Below are 13,366 nucleotides of genomic sequence, written 5' to 3' on the forward strand. Positions count from 1 at the left end.
TCTTCCACACTCCTACACAGAGTTAGACCTTGACATAGGACTGTGAAACAGCACTACTAGGATTCGTCCTGCTGCATGTTCCCCTCTACCTCATTTCATATAAATGTAAATGTGTGTTGGGCCGGTGGACCTGGCCTATGTGTGTGTCTGTGGGGAGGCAGGCAGTCAGTGGGGAAATCAGCAGTGTACAGTAGTACTAACCATGGCTGAGGACTGTGTGTGTCCCTGCAGAGAATGAATGAAATGTCCATTCTGTTTGCTGTTTCAAACCCAGCTACGCTACATAGACAAATATTGGCAGTAGAATGGTCCGTACTGAAGAGCTCAGGGACTTTCAACGTGGCACCGTCATCGGTAGCCACCTTTCCAACAAGTTAGTTTGTCAAATTTCTGCCCGGCTAGAGCTGCCCCGGTCAACTGTAAGTGCTGTTATTGTGAAGTGGAAACGTCTAGGTATAACAAAGGAGGTAGGCCACACCAGCTCACAGGACCTGCTGAAGTGCGTACGGTGGTAAATTCGTCTGTCCTCGCTTGCAACACTCACTACCGAGTTCCAAACTGCCTCTGGAAGCAGCGTCAGCACAAGATCTGTTCGTCGGCAGTTAAATGAAATGGTGTTTCCATGGCCGAGCAGCCGCACACAAGCCTAAGATCACAATGCGCAATGCCAAGCGTCGGCTGGAGTGTCGTAAAGCTCGCCACCATTTGCCTCTGGAGCAGTGGAAACTAATTCTATGGAGTGATGAGTCACACTTCACCATATGACAATCCGATGGTCAAATCTGGGTTTGGTGGATGCCAGGAGAATGCTACCTGCCGAATGCATAGTGCCTACTGTAAAGTTTGGTGGAGGAGGAATAATGGTCTAGGGCTGCTTGTCATGGTTTGGGCTAGGCCCTTTAGTTCCAGTGAAGGCTACAGCATCTTTGTGGCAACAGTTCGGGGACGGCCCTTTCCTGTTTCAGCATGATAATGCCCCTGTCCACAAAGCGAGGTCCATACAGAAATTGTTTGTCAAGATCGTTGTGGAAGAACTTGACTGGCCTGCACAGAGCCCTGACCTCAACCCCATCGACCACCTATGGGATGAATTGGACCGCCGACTGCGAGCCAGGTCTAATCGCCTAATATTAATGACTGACATCCCTAATGCTCTTGTGGCTGAATGGAAGCAAGCCCCTGCAGTAATGTTCCAACATCTAATGGAAAGCCTTCCCAGAAGAGTGGAGGCTGCTATAGCAGCAAAGGGGGGACCAACTCCATATTAATGCCCATGATTTTGGAATGAGATGTTCGATGAGCAAGTGTCCACATACTTTTGGCCATATAATGTAGGTTATGTTTGTAAAAATAAAGGGTCAATAAGTAATTCCTGAATCGTTGTAAGCTGGGGGCAAATGTAACAAGGTACCGCCAAGATACCAACCCCCACTTGGTGGTACCATGTTACATTTGCCCCCAGCTTACAACGATTCAATAATTACTTATTGGAAACCAGTAAAAACTATCTTCAACTCAATATTTTTAACCTTTGTTTCATGTATATTGAATTTTTTGCTAGAGTCTGATGTGACTGTAGCTGACTTGTGTCTTTGTGTGTGTGTGTGTGTTTTAAGGCGGGACAGAGTCGGGTGTGACGGTAACTGATGTGTGGTGCTACATGTCTCTGTTGGACAACTGGAACCTGGTGTCTCGTATGACGGTGCCTCGCTGCAGACACAACAGTCTGGTGTACGACGGGAAACTCTATACCATTGGAGGACTGGGCGTGTCAGGAAACCTGAACCATGTAGAGAGGTAAGAGACACTGACACACTTGGACACTTATACACTATATGCTACTATATGTGACTATGGAGTGGAAACGACTGATAAAGTGGCTTAAGCTTGTAATGGCGCTCGTGTAGCGGTAAAGGAAGCTGTGCTGTGCTACCGAAACACGTCTGTAAGTGCTCTGGGCCGGGAGCAGAGCGAGAAGACGTCTATCCATTGTGACACAGACTAAAGTACTATTCTATTTAAGTAGGACATTTTATGTAGGCTATACTTATACGGAAGTTATTTTAGTGTCTTATATGTTACGAGGTCACATCGACTTTTGCTTTTACAATAGAGCTCCTTATGTATTGATGTCCTTGGGCGGAAGGATACGCATGTCCCTGTGTGTGCAACTGTCTCGTGGTGTAGAAAAACGTTCAACTTGAAGGACAATTAACGTCAAACTTAATTATTTGTGATAAAAATCCATTTATGATCAGAAATAAACTCTTCCTTTCACGACAGTCTAACAGTGAGACTGGAAGCCTCTGAGGCAATATGAATGGCAGTGGTAAAATGGCTTCATCTTCCGCTGCTCTCAACACAGTCTCGCACTCACACACACAACTGGGGTAAAATGTCTTCATCTTTTGCTGCTCTCAGCCGGGCTGGGAAGATTAAACTGAGCAATCAAAAGAACATAACATAACAGAACGTATTACAACAGGCCACCGCTGCTCATTACAGAATGGAGTGGCTCTCCCAAGCCCCTCTCTCTCTCAATGTGGCAGAATACACACACACACACACACACACACGAGACAACACACAGACACACGCCACACAGACACACACACACTGGAGCAGTTCTCTCCGTGTAACAGCGGTCCCTCAAATGGATTCATCTAATTTGATATGTCCCCATAACGCTGCCATGCTGTGTCATTAAGACTGTGTCTGGCTGGAATACTGAGCTCTGTAATGGAAACACGTTTGATTCCTCTGCCTCGAGTCGCAGCTCGTAATTGCAGACCTAACATTGTCCCCAGGCTAGAGTTTCTGGCACGTAAAGCCTGGTAACAGTGTGGGACTGTTTGGGACTTATGGGGTGTGGATTTACCGAGTGACATGATAATCAATTCAAATTCTGAGCGAATCACACCACTATGAGACGTTGCTCCAAATCGTGGCGGAAAAGTGTTTATGTTGCACCACGGAAATAATTCCCCAGAACCCGAGGTACTAGGAACATATTGCCGTTCATGCTAATTGGTAGCTAGCATAACTCTGTTAGCCGTCCTGTAGCACTGTACACTAACGTCTTCAAATAGAAAAAGTAAAGACATGCAATCAAAGGCAGTTTGATCATGTATGTTGTGGTTGTGCAGAACACTATCCCATTAAAAAGTACAAGCGCTGTCTTTTTCGCCCCAATGGCAAGGATGCGGAATGCTACGACTACTGTAAAGCACTGGAGGAGATTGTTAGACCCCATCTCTGTGGGAGATGGCTCGCCACTGGCAGTTTGCGAAAAGTGTCAAACTCTCCTTAGAAGATACTACAAAAGCAGCTGTGAATTGGCGAGAAAGGGCAGATTATTTAGAGAAAGATAGAGTAGATAGACTCATGGAATATCCATGATGGACAAGCTAACCTACTTCTCTTTGTTGCACACAAACACAAAAAACATCATCCCCCCCGCCCCCGGGTGCAGCACATTTAGGGGGAGGATCTAAGGGTTGACTGAGAGACCAGACAATTAAAACCAGGGGTTGTTTCGGCCATTCTGAGGCACTCTGAAACCAGACGTTTCGACGGAGCGAGAGCCGGTTGGTGGGGCGAGATTATTGCAGACCTAGCAGTGCGTCGAGGTATTTACAGCCGAACAAAGCTGCGGTGTGTGTGCGTGTGCATGCGCGTTTTAACCATGATGCTCAGAAACCCTCAGCCAGTCTCAATAATCAACAATTGTCTGTCAGTCTGAAACAGTCAAAAAGATCTATCGCTTGTTACCGAGGAACTCGGATGAATGGAGAGTCAACTAAGTGTAAGGGGTTGAACGGTGAACACAGTGGTGGGAACTACTAGTGTACCTTCCTAAACAGCAGGAGACTCAATGTGGCAGGGTTGAGGAACATACGAAAAGTTACTTCAGTGCTGTGTCTTGTCTTATCTGAGTGGTTGAAGTGTGCGTGCGTGTGTGTGTGTGTGTGTCCATGCAGCGTGGCTTACTGGTTGTAATTGCTCCCCAGGTAGCCGAGAGCTCCTTGTCTGAAGGATATTTATACTCCTGGCGTTACATACACACACAAACTCAGCAATTTACACACCCGGTGTCGTTAAGCCATTTCTGGTCATTTCCTTCCAGTATGGCTGGGCCAGCTAAGCATATGGATTTCTCATCAAAACATGACAGGACTTGAACCTTTGCTCTCTAAAGACTTCTCACTGTCGTCTCACAGTCGGTCTCTCATTTGCTATCTAGCATATGAACATATGGTGGTAGAGTAGGTCTGTCTGTTGGTGGCCGTCCGTCATTAAAATGAATAGAAACTGCCACACGCTGCGCTTGCAAAGTACAGTCCAGTGCTTTTTGAAACAGCTCCAGGGTTGGGGTCAATTCCATTTCAATTCCAGCCCGTTCAGGAAGTACACTGAAATCCCAATTCCAATTATATTCAACACTTTTCAATTTAAGAGAATGTGGAATTGGAATTTGATTTACTTTCTGGAATTGACCCCAACCGTGGTCAGCTCTCCATCCATTGACCATGTTTTGGTTCTTCCCTGCATTATTTTGCAGGATGGCGTTTTGCGCAGTTTGGCCGAGTTGTTGTCAGTGGCCTGTCTTGTCTATCTACTGTATCTGTCTGTCTGTTTGATGTAGTGTTGTGTGATTTTATATAGTGGTGTGTGTGAGTGGCTGGTTTAGTATGCAGTATGCTCTACCAGCCCTACCAGCACTAGCAGCAGACTAACTGGGCCTCTGCCCTGATGCTCTGCAGCCAGAGTTGATTTGCTCCACTCAGACACTGATTGGCATGCCTGATTGAGGTTTGTTTACAGGCCTGTCTCCCTGTGTGTGTGTGTGTGTGTGTGTGTGTGTGTGTGTGTGTGTGTGTGTGTGTGTGTGTGTGTGTGTGTGTGTGTGTGTGTGTGTGTGTGTGTGTGTGTGTGTGTGTGTGTGTGTGTGTGTGTCCATGCATGCGTGTGTGTGTGTCCATGCATGCGTGTGTGTGTGTCCATGCATGCGTGTGTGTGTCTCTACCCATCTCATTTGTCAGTCAAGGCCTTAGCCCCAACCTCGGCGCCTCCACCCGCCCTGCCTCCTAATTTGTAGCCCGGGCGTCCATCTTGCTCTTGGTTTCACGGCTCCTAACCGTGAAATTCTCCTACGTTCACAATGATGTCCTCAATCAGTCTGTCTCAGGGCTGCTGCCTTTTATATACCAGCTCAGCAGGAAACCACAGCAACAGTCTACTGTATCTGCGTCACTCACATCATATGTATTCTACACACCCCTCTCAATAGAATAGGAACGACGCTGGTCATCAGGAGCTGAAGACCTAGGAAGATGTTGAACAAGCAACGGATAATAATCTTGAGAAAACAAAATACATTCTCACATTCAGTATCTGAGGAGTGTTTAGGGTCCAACTTTACTTTTCACGTGGTCGAGGCAGATCCCTATAAGATGAATGACAAAGTCTTCAGCGCGTAGCACAACCTTAGATACCTGATTGCGAGTTACAACAGCACCGTGCCGACACGTTGAACTGCTAGCCAACCTTATTGCTGCGTTTGAATAATCATGATTTAATGACCTGTCAATCACGGATGGTTTTGTTTTATTAATCGAGCATAATGTACAGGCAGACAGGCACGTTCCATTACCGGTTTATAATGAATGAAGATTATTAGCTAGCAACATGTCTAGCAGTACTTACTAGGGAAAGGGGGACACCTAGTCAGTTGTCCAACTGAAATGTGTCTTCCGCGTTTAAGCCAACTCTTCTGAAACAGAGAGGTGCCTTAATCGACATCCACATCTTTGGCGCCCGGGGAGCAGTGGGATAACTGCCTTGCTCAGGGGTAGAACGACAGATTTTTACCTTGTCAGCTCGGGGATTCGATCCAGCAACCTTCCGGTTACTGGCCCAACGCTCTAACCACTAGGCTACCTAATACAGTGATATGGTGCGTAGTTTAACAAGCCTAGTATTCTCTAGTCTAGACTCTAGTACAGGGTTTTCCAATCTCATCCTCAGGGACCACCAGTCCAGTCATTCGTTCTGTTCCACCACAAGGTCAACTGATTCAACTTGTCAACTGATCGTCATTGCTTTTGATGAGTTGAATCAGGTGTTCTATATAGAACAACATCCCTGAGGGACTGGTGGTTTACTAAAGAAGTGAATATGGTTTTGTTACTACTTTGGGAGAAACCTAGGCTGCATTAGAAATGTCTCTTCCCTGTAAAGTGTTGGAATGTTTTTTTGTGTGTTTTTTTTGTTCCAATGCTGTGCTTGCTGCCCAGTGAGTTTCAATTCCCTTCTGATGAGCTGAATTTCACTTTCTCTGTTTCGTGTGTGTGTGTGAAGGTTAAACTTGTCTCAGTCTTGGCCTTCACAGAGGTATAGGCCTTAGGTAAATGTTAAATGTGTCTTTTCACAAAGTTTCATATTCATACCCCTTGTCTTATTCCACATTGTTGTGACAGCCTGAATTCAAAATTGATTAAGTAGATTTGTTTTACCCATCTACACACAATACCCCATAATGACAAAGTGAAAGCATGTTTTTAGATTTTTTTTCCGTAAATGTATTAAAAATCAAATACCAAAATATCTCATTTGCATAAGTATTCACACCCCTGAGTAGGTCTCAAAGAGCTTTCCACACCTGGATTGTGCAAGATTTGCCCATTATTTCAAGTTCTAACCTAAATGGCTCTCAATCAAATAAAAAATGCACTGTCATGTTACCAAACAACATATTTATTTGGATTTAACTTTTGATTTAACTGCACAAGTCAGTTAAGAACAAATTCTTATTTACAATGACGACCTACCCCGATCAAACCTTAACCCGGACGATGCTGGGCCAATTGTGCGCCGCCCTATGGGACTCCCAATCACGGCCGGTTGGGATACAGCCTGGCATCGAACCAAGGTCTGTAGTAACGCCTCTAGCACCGAGATGCAGTGCCTTAGACCGCTGCGCCACCCGGGAGACCCCCTAAAAACAGGACAGGTCAAAGGAAAATTAACAATATGGAATGGACAATCACAACTGTTGTCCAGGAGTTTCACCCCATTGTCATAATCAGTGGTTTCAAGTTTGTATCTGTAAATTTTTGATCATGTTGAAAGAAATAATACTTCTGCATTTCCCGCTGTGTAAACACATTGCAAATAGGCTCACAATAACTCCTCATAAAGTTGGGTAGCTTATATTCAGAGCTTAAATAGCCAAAATGATTAGTCACAGGAAACAGGACTAATAAAGCCTGCTTTACAAATCGTGGGCTTCCCACACGGATGGGCATTCATAAAATTCATATTTTGTCCAGTCTGGACCAGCCTTGCTTGGCCCAAACATAGACGTCTATAAATTGTCATTTTAACTGTCATTCAGAACCAAAAATCAGCCTGATTTCAACATCTGGAAAATACATATTTTCAACGTCTAGAAAATACGTATTTTCAACATTCGGAAAAGATGCCTTTTCAACGTCCTGGAAAATATGTATTTAAAACGTACGGAAATACGTATTTTCATCTTTCATTCAGAACCTAACTTCAACGTCTAGAAAATACGTATTTTAGATGTCTTTTTAACATCGTTACTGGGACTATTTTAGTTTTGCAGGGTCGATTAATTATGGATTTTTTTTGTAAATCAATTTTAGAATAAGGCTGTAACGTAGCAAAATGTGGAAAAAGGGACGGGGTCTGAATACTTTCTGAATGCGCTGTATGTTGTGTAGTGGTCGACCTTGCCCTGCTCTGGCCTTCTGTCTTTGTCACAATAAAAATGTCTAACTTTTCTTCTCAGAAAAACGGTTGTTGCAAACTTCTACAGTAGGTGTTTCTTTTCAGGCCAGTCTCCAGCATTGGACGAAACGCGCAGTGTGTGCAATAATCAACCTTTGTATCAATTCATATTAAATATATATAGCCCCCGATTTTTCTCTCTTCCTTTTCACCTCTTTCTCTCCCTCTTCCATCCTCTACCCACTCTCTATTCCAGAGAGGACAGTGCATTACAGTCCATATCTTTATCGTGTCTCTACAGTGTGTGTCAAACTCAGTGAGATACTCACACATTCAGCTAGACACACACGCACAGCTCACTACCGGTTGGAAAAGGTATTCAGGGCATTCAGCCGCCAGTCAGACAGAGAGAAAGGACATTGTGCTTGCGCGTGTTTGTGTGTGGTGGTGTGCGTGCTTACGTTCTTGTGTACGTCCGTCCTTGAATGTGTGTGTTTGCTCCCTATGGTCCATTGAGGAAAAGAGTGTTAGCCTGTTCATGCCTGTCCTGGTCTCCTCTGTCTCTCCTCTATAGAAGGCCCAGTCTCCACTCAGTGTGGTTGTATAGAAGCTCTACTCAGCCTGACTGTATAGAGTGGTTGTGACAGTAATCGGCTCCATTGTCTGCCTGCTAGAGGAAGCTGTCAAGCCATCGTGAGAGATTCGCCCCCACTTATTTATCCCATTCTACACACACACAAGCTCCCGTTCACCTCTAGACACACCTTTGCCCTGCAAACACTCACACATGCATGATACATACACTCACAGATACACACACACACTCTCCCATTTAAACACTCATACATGCACACACTTACACCGTTCACACACTGGCATGGACACACACCCTCCTTTGCTGACAGTACCCATGTAGCACTGAGAAAAACTGCTGCACCGCAAACCAAACCCCTCCAGCCTCTTTCCCCTGTCTCCTTTTCCTAATGTGGCATGTTGATGAGCTGTTTGCCTGTGCCTGTGTTTCAGCTTGGTGCTGGGAGAGGAGGGGGGGGGGGGTGCGGGCCTCTGTAGCCCAACGGCAGAGCTCCGTGATGAGGTAAAGTTAGTTCCAGACCCCTGCTGTGGAGGTCCCCCCCTACAGAGCTAATCCTCAACTCCCCAGGATTAACAACTTCACAACCCTGTCCCCTACTGTGCAGTCAAGGCTCCGCCTTACCGCCTTCCTGCTAATCCCCCCCACCCCCCTTTTCTTTCCACTCTCTCCCCTACTTTTTACACTCCCGTTTTCCCACTCAGCCCCTTCCTCGCTGTTTACTTTCTTCCACTCCCAAAACACATTCTTGCTCCATCTACCTTTTGCCCTAACCTTGCTCTCTTTCTACCCCCTTATTCCTTCTTCCCCCTTTCTCTTCCCCCCTCTCCTCTCCTTCTTTCTCTCATCCCTCTCTCTCTGATGTGTAAATGGGTATGAAGGCTAATTCAGCTGAACGCCCCTTCATCCGCTAATTATCAACCTCTCCTCTCTGTCTGTGTTTCCCCTCTACCCCGGACGTATGGATGTGTTTGTGACCGTAGGGGTGTGTGTGTGTGTGTGTGTGTGTGTGTGTGTGTGTGTGTGTGTGTGTGTGTGTGTGTGTGTGTGTGTGTGTGTGAGTAAGTGTTTGACCTTAGGCTGTGCTTTGCCAGCTCTGTGGGGTGGCTATATGCGTCTCTGATTTAGTCTCCGGCGCCGGGAGGGAGGAAAAACGTCCCAAAAAAGTCTAAGAATCATCTTTCTTTCTCTCCTCATCTCTTCCTTCATCTCTCTCTCTCCATCTTTTCGTTTATCTTTTTACCTCTCTCTCACCCCTCTCCCTTCATCTGTCTCTTACATAGTATTGAGCTGTTGTAGTATACCTGATGGCTATATTAAAGCCAGATCATCTGCGTTATCCCTGACACACCAGCTTCATCCTCTTTCACAAGGAGGGCCTGGGGGGAGGGAGGGGGGGGTGGAAGGTGGAGAGTATAATGGAACGTGTGTGCGCACGCACGTGTGTGTGTGTGTGAAGGCCTGAGGTTTGTGTAGGAGAGGATGATAAAACGGGGATGTCTAGGGAGGACTGCACCGTCCCTCGTGGGGTTCCAGGCGACATCCAGAGAAACAGGCATGGCTGAGATTGGTGGGTTAGGCCTCGGCCTGGGGAGAGTATTAGTGCAGGGGAGAGGGTGAGTGGAGATGAGACAGGGAGGTAATGGGTGTGTGTATGTGTGTGCTTGTGTTTTACCAGGCTAATAAACGACTAGCAGGCAGTTTTGGGTGATTTCCAGGTTTTACCAGCAGGCTAATCATTTCTGTGTCTCTCTCCCTCCTCTTCCCACCTCCCTCTCTCCACCCTCTTCCCACCTCCCTCTCTCCCTCCTCTTCCCACCTCCCTCTCTCCACCCTCTTCCCACCTCCCTCTCTCCCCCCTCTTCCCACCTCCCTCTCTCCCCCCTCTTCCCACCTCCCTCTCTCCCCCCTCTTCCCACCTCCCTCTCTCCCCCCTCATCCCACCTCCCTCTCTCCTATCCTCTTAGCATTCTACAGATCATTAGAAACATCTCAGGGCTGTAAAGCAAGTAGAAAAGGAAAGAAGAGAAAGACCAGACTGACAGGAAGAAAGATAAAGAGACATTAAGCTACAGCTTACACTTCTATGCTAAAGACAAATTGTTGTTCAATATTTTGTTTATCAATAGATTATTGTGTTTCTATCTCCTGCCTTGGTATAGGCTCTGAGATTAAATAGGCTATGATGTCGCACTCCTATCGCACAGCAACATGTCTTCTGGTCTGATGAAAGAAAAATAGAACTGTTTGGCCATAATGACTATCGTTATGTATGGAGTGGCAGTATCATGTTGTGGTGGTGCTTTGCTGCAGGAGGGACTGGTGTACTTCAGAAAATAGATGGCATCATGAGGAGGGGAAATTATGTGGATATATTGAAGCAACATCTCAAGACATCAGTCAGGAAGTTAAAGTTTGGTCTCAAATGGGTCTTCCAAATGGACAATGACCCCAAGCATACTTTCAAAGTTGTGGCAAAATGGCTTAAGGACAACAAAGTCAAGGTATTGGAGTGGCCATCACAAAGCCCTGACCTCAATCCTACAGAAAATGTGTGGGCAGAACTGAAAAAGTGTGTGCGAGCAAGGGGGCCTACAAACCTGACTCAGTTAGACCAGCTCTGTCAGGAGGAATGGGCCAAAATTCACCCAACTTATTGTGGGAAGCTTGTGGAAGGTTACCTGAAATGTTTGACCCAAGTTCAACAATTTAAAGGCAATGCTACCAATACTAATTGAGTGTATGTAAACTTCTGACCCACTGGGAATGTGATGAAAGAAATAAAAGCTGAAATAATTCTCTCTACTATTATTCTAAAATGTCACATACTTAAAACAAAGTGGTGATCCTAACTGACCTAAAACTAAATTTTTACTAAGATTTAATGTCAGGAATTATGAAAAACGGAGTTTAAATGTATTTGGCTAATGTGTATGTAAACTTCCGACTTCAACTGTTCTTTAAAGTAAAAGATCAACTGTCTGGTCATCTGTGAAATTAAACTGTAGGCTGTAAACCGGTTTGCATACAGCAAAACTTGAAATACGTAGGTTATCTATTTACTAGGCTACTATAAGCCCAATTAAGCGAGAGATGCACGTGGTCATTTGTTGTATGGCTACTTTAGGAATATGAACCCATAGATTCCTATGTCTAATTATTTTAAATTCCAAAAATAAAATGAATAGATTTTCGCTCTTTTCACTAACAGCAAATGGCTGCATCTAGGTTCGGTTTTGCTAACGTTCACTTCCTGGTTTTCGACCATCTTTGAATGTGTGTTTAAAAAGAATACAGGAGTCGGAGTCCGACAATGAACACCACATGATCATTTTACTAAATGGCATTGGTTGAGATGATAAAATATGGCAAACAAAATTCATGTTTAATTTAAAATTGGTTGTCAAAATTATCTCAACTGCCCAGTTGAGCTGCCAGTTAAAGGGTTAAGAGTTCGTATTACCGCTGAAAAGGACTCAACCACACGAATGCCCAACCGGCCCATCATCAGTCAGCTGTTCATTACACACACACACAAAAAAATATTTATTTTTATTTGACGGTTATTTTATTTTCAAGACAGTCTTCATCAATGACCTTAAGTTATACGGTAATAGTGCCAGCCTAGCTGCATCTTGTTTGCCATTTGCACAAAAGTCTTACTTTTCTACTTGCAATACAATACTTCAACCACTAGAAAATGTGTGTTCGCACAAAGGACATTCTCAAGTTCAGTTTTTCTAAATGTCAACTTTTGCTGGAAATCTGGCCCTAGCAGGTTTTGGGGGAAATGTTGTGCGGTGTGTGTGTGTGTGTGTGTGTGTGTGTGTGTGTGTGTGTGTGTGTGTGTGTGTGTGTGTGTGTGTGTGCGCGGATTGAGAATAAGTAATTGGTGTGTGACCTACAGTGATTTTGCATGTCCTACTTGACGCCCACATCCAATTAAACTGGCATACCGTCTCTCACACACTCTCTCACAGACACACACACTTTGTCTCCAGTCCTCTCTTGACTGTTTCAAGGTGCCCTCTCAACAGTCTCAAATTAGTGTTATGGTTGGCGGAGGATGCCAGAGTAGCAGCAAGGGTCTCGAGTGTGCTGTCCCCCCCCTCCCCTACACACAGATATGAACAGACTGCAGTGTACAGGTCAGCTTGTAAATTAGTTTATTCACATGGATTATGGGTAAATCTGTGAGGGCCAGTGTAGACGGTCTGGCATTAGATGGTGACAGGGCTTGTGTGTGTGTGTGTGTGTCCAGGGCCGGCTCCAGCCTTTTGGGGGCCCTAAGCAACATTTGGTTGGGGGTCCCCCCCACCTTGTGCAAAAACATTTTAGTGGCCTCCCTCTTGACCTTTGAGAGAAACATTTACTCTGAAAAAAAATCTAAATGCAACATGTAAAGTGTTGGTCCCATGTTTCATGAGCTGAAATAAAAAATCCCTGAAATTTTCCATACGCACGAAAAGCTTATTTCTCTCAAATGTGCACAAATTTGTTTACATCCCTATTAGTGAATATTTCTCCTTTGCCAATATAATACATACACCTGACAGGTCTGGCATATCAAGAAGCTGCTTAAACAGCATGCTCATTACACGGGTGCACCTTGTGCTGAGGACAAAAAAGGCCACTTTAAAATGTGCAGTTTTGTCACTCAACACAATGCTACAGATGTCTCAAGTTTTGAGGGAGCGTGCAATTGGCATGCTGGCTGCAGGAATGTCCACCAGAGATGTTGCCAGAGAATTTACTGTTCATTTCTCTACCATAAACTGCCTCCAAAGTTGTTTTAGAGATTTTAGTTTTATGTCCAACGGGCCTCAGACCACATGTAACCATGCCAGCCCAGGACCTCTTCTTGGGGGGGGTGTCGTGGATTATTTTGGTCTGTAATATAGCCCTTTTGTGGAGAAAAACTCATTCTGTGAAATCCATAGATTAGGGCCTAATACATTTATATCAATTGACTGATTTCCTTATATGAACTGTAACTCAGTAAAATCTTTGAAATTGTTG

The 13,366-nt window shown here is 45.0% G+C and overlaps 1 protein-coding gene across 4 annotated transcripts in view; it reads left to right on the plus strand.

Moving 5' to 3' along the window:
- The window catches only part of LOC106571749 (kelch-like protein 29), a 323,412-nt gene that overhangs the window by 274,746 nt on the left and 35,300 nt on the right, over positions 1–13,366 (plus strand). For all 4 annotated transcript variants that reach the window (XM_014145163.2, XM_014145162.2, XM_014145161.2 and 1 more), the window contains one exon: positions 1,617–1,797. In XM_014145163.2, coding sequence (XP_014000638.2) covers positions 1,617–1,797 — 181 coding nt within the window. The remainder of the gene's footprint in view (positions 1–1,616; positions 1,798–13,366) is intronic.

This window comes from Salmo salar, chromosome ssa15 (assembly GCF_905237065.1).
Source record: "Salmo salar chromosome ssa15, Ssal_v3.1, whole genome shotgun sequence".
In the NCBI taxonomy this organism is placed as follows: domain Eukaryota; kingdom Metazoa; phylum Chordata; class Actinopteri; order Salmoniformes; family Salmonidae; genus Salmo; species Salmo salar.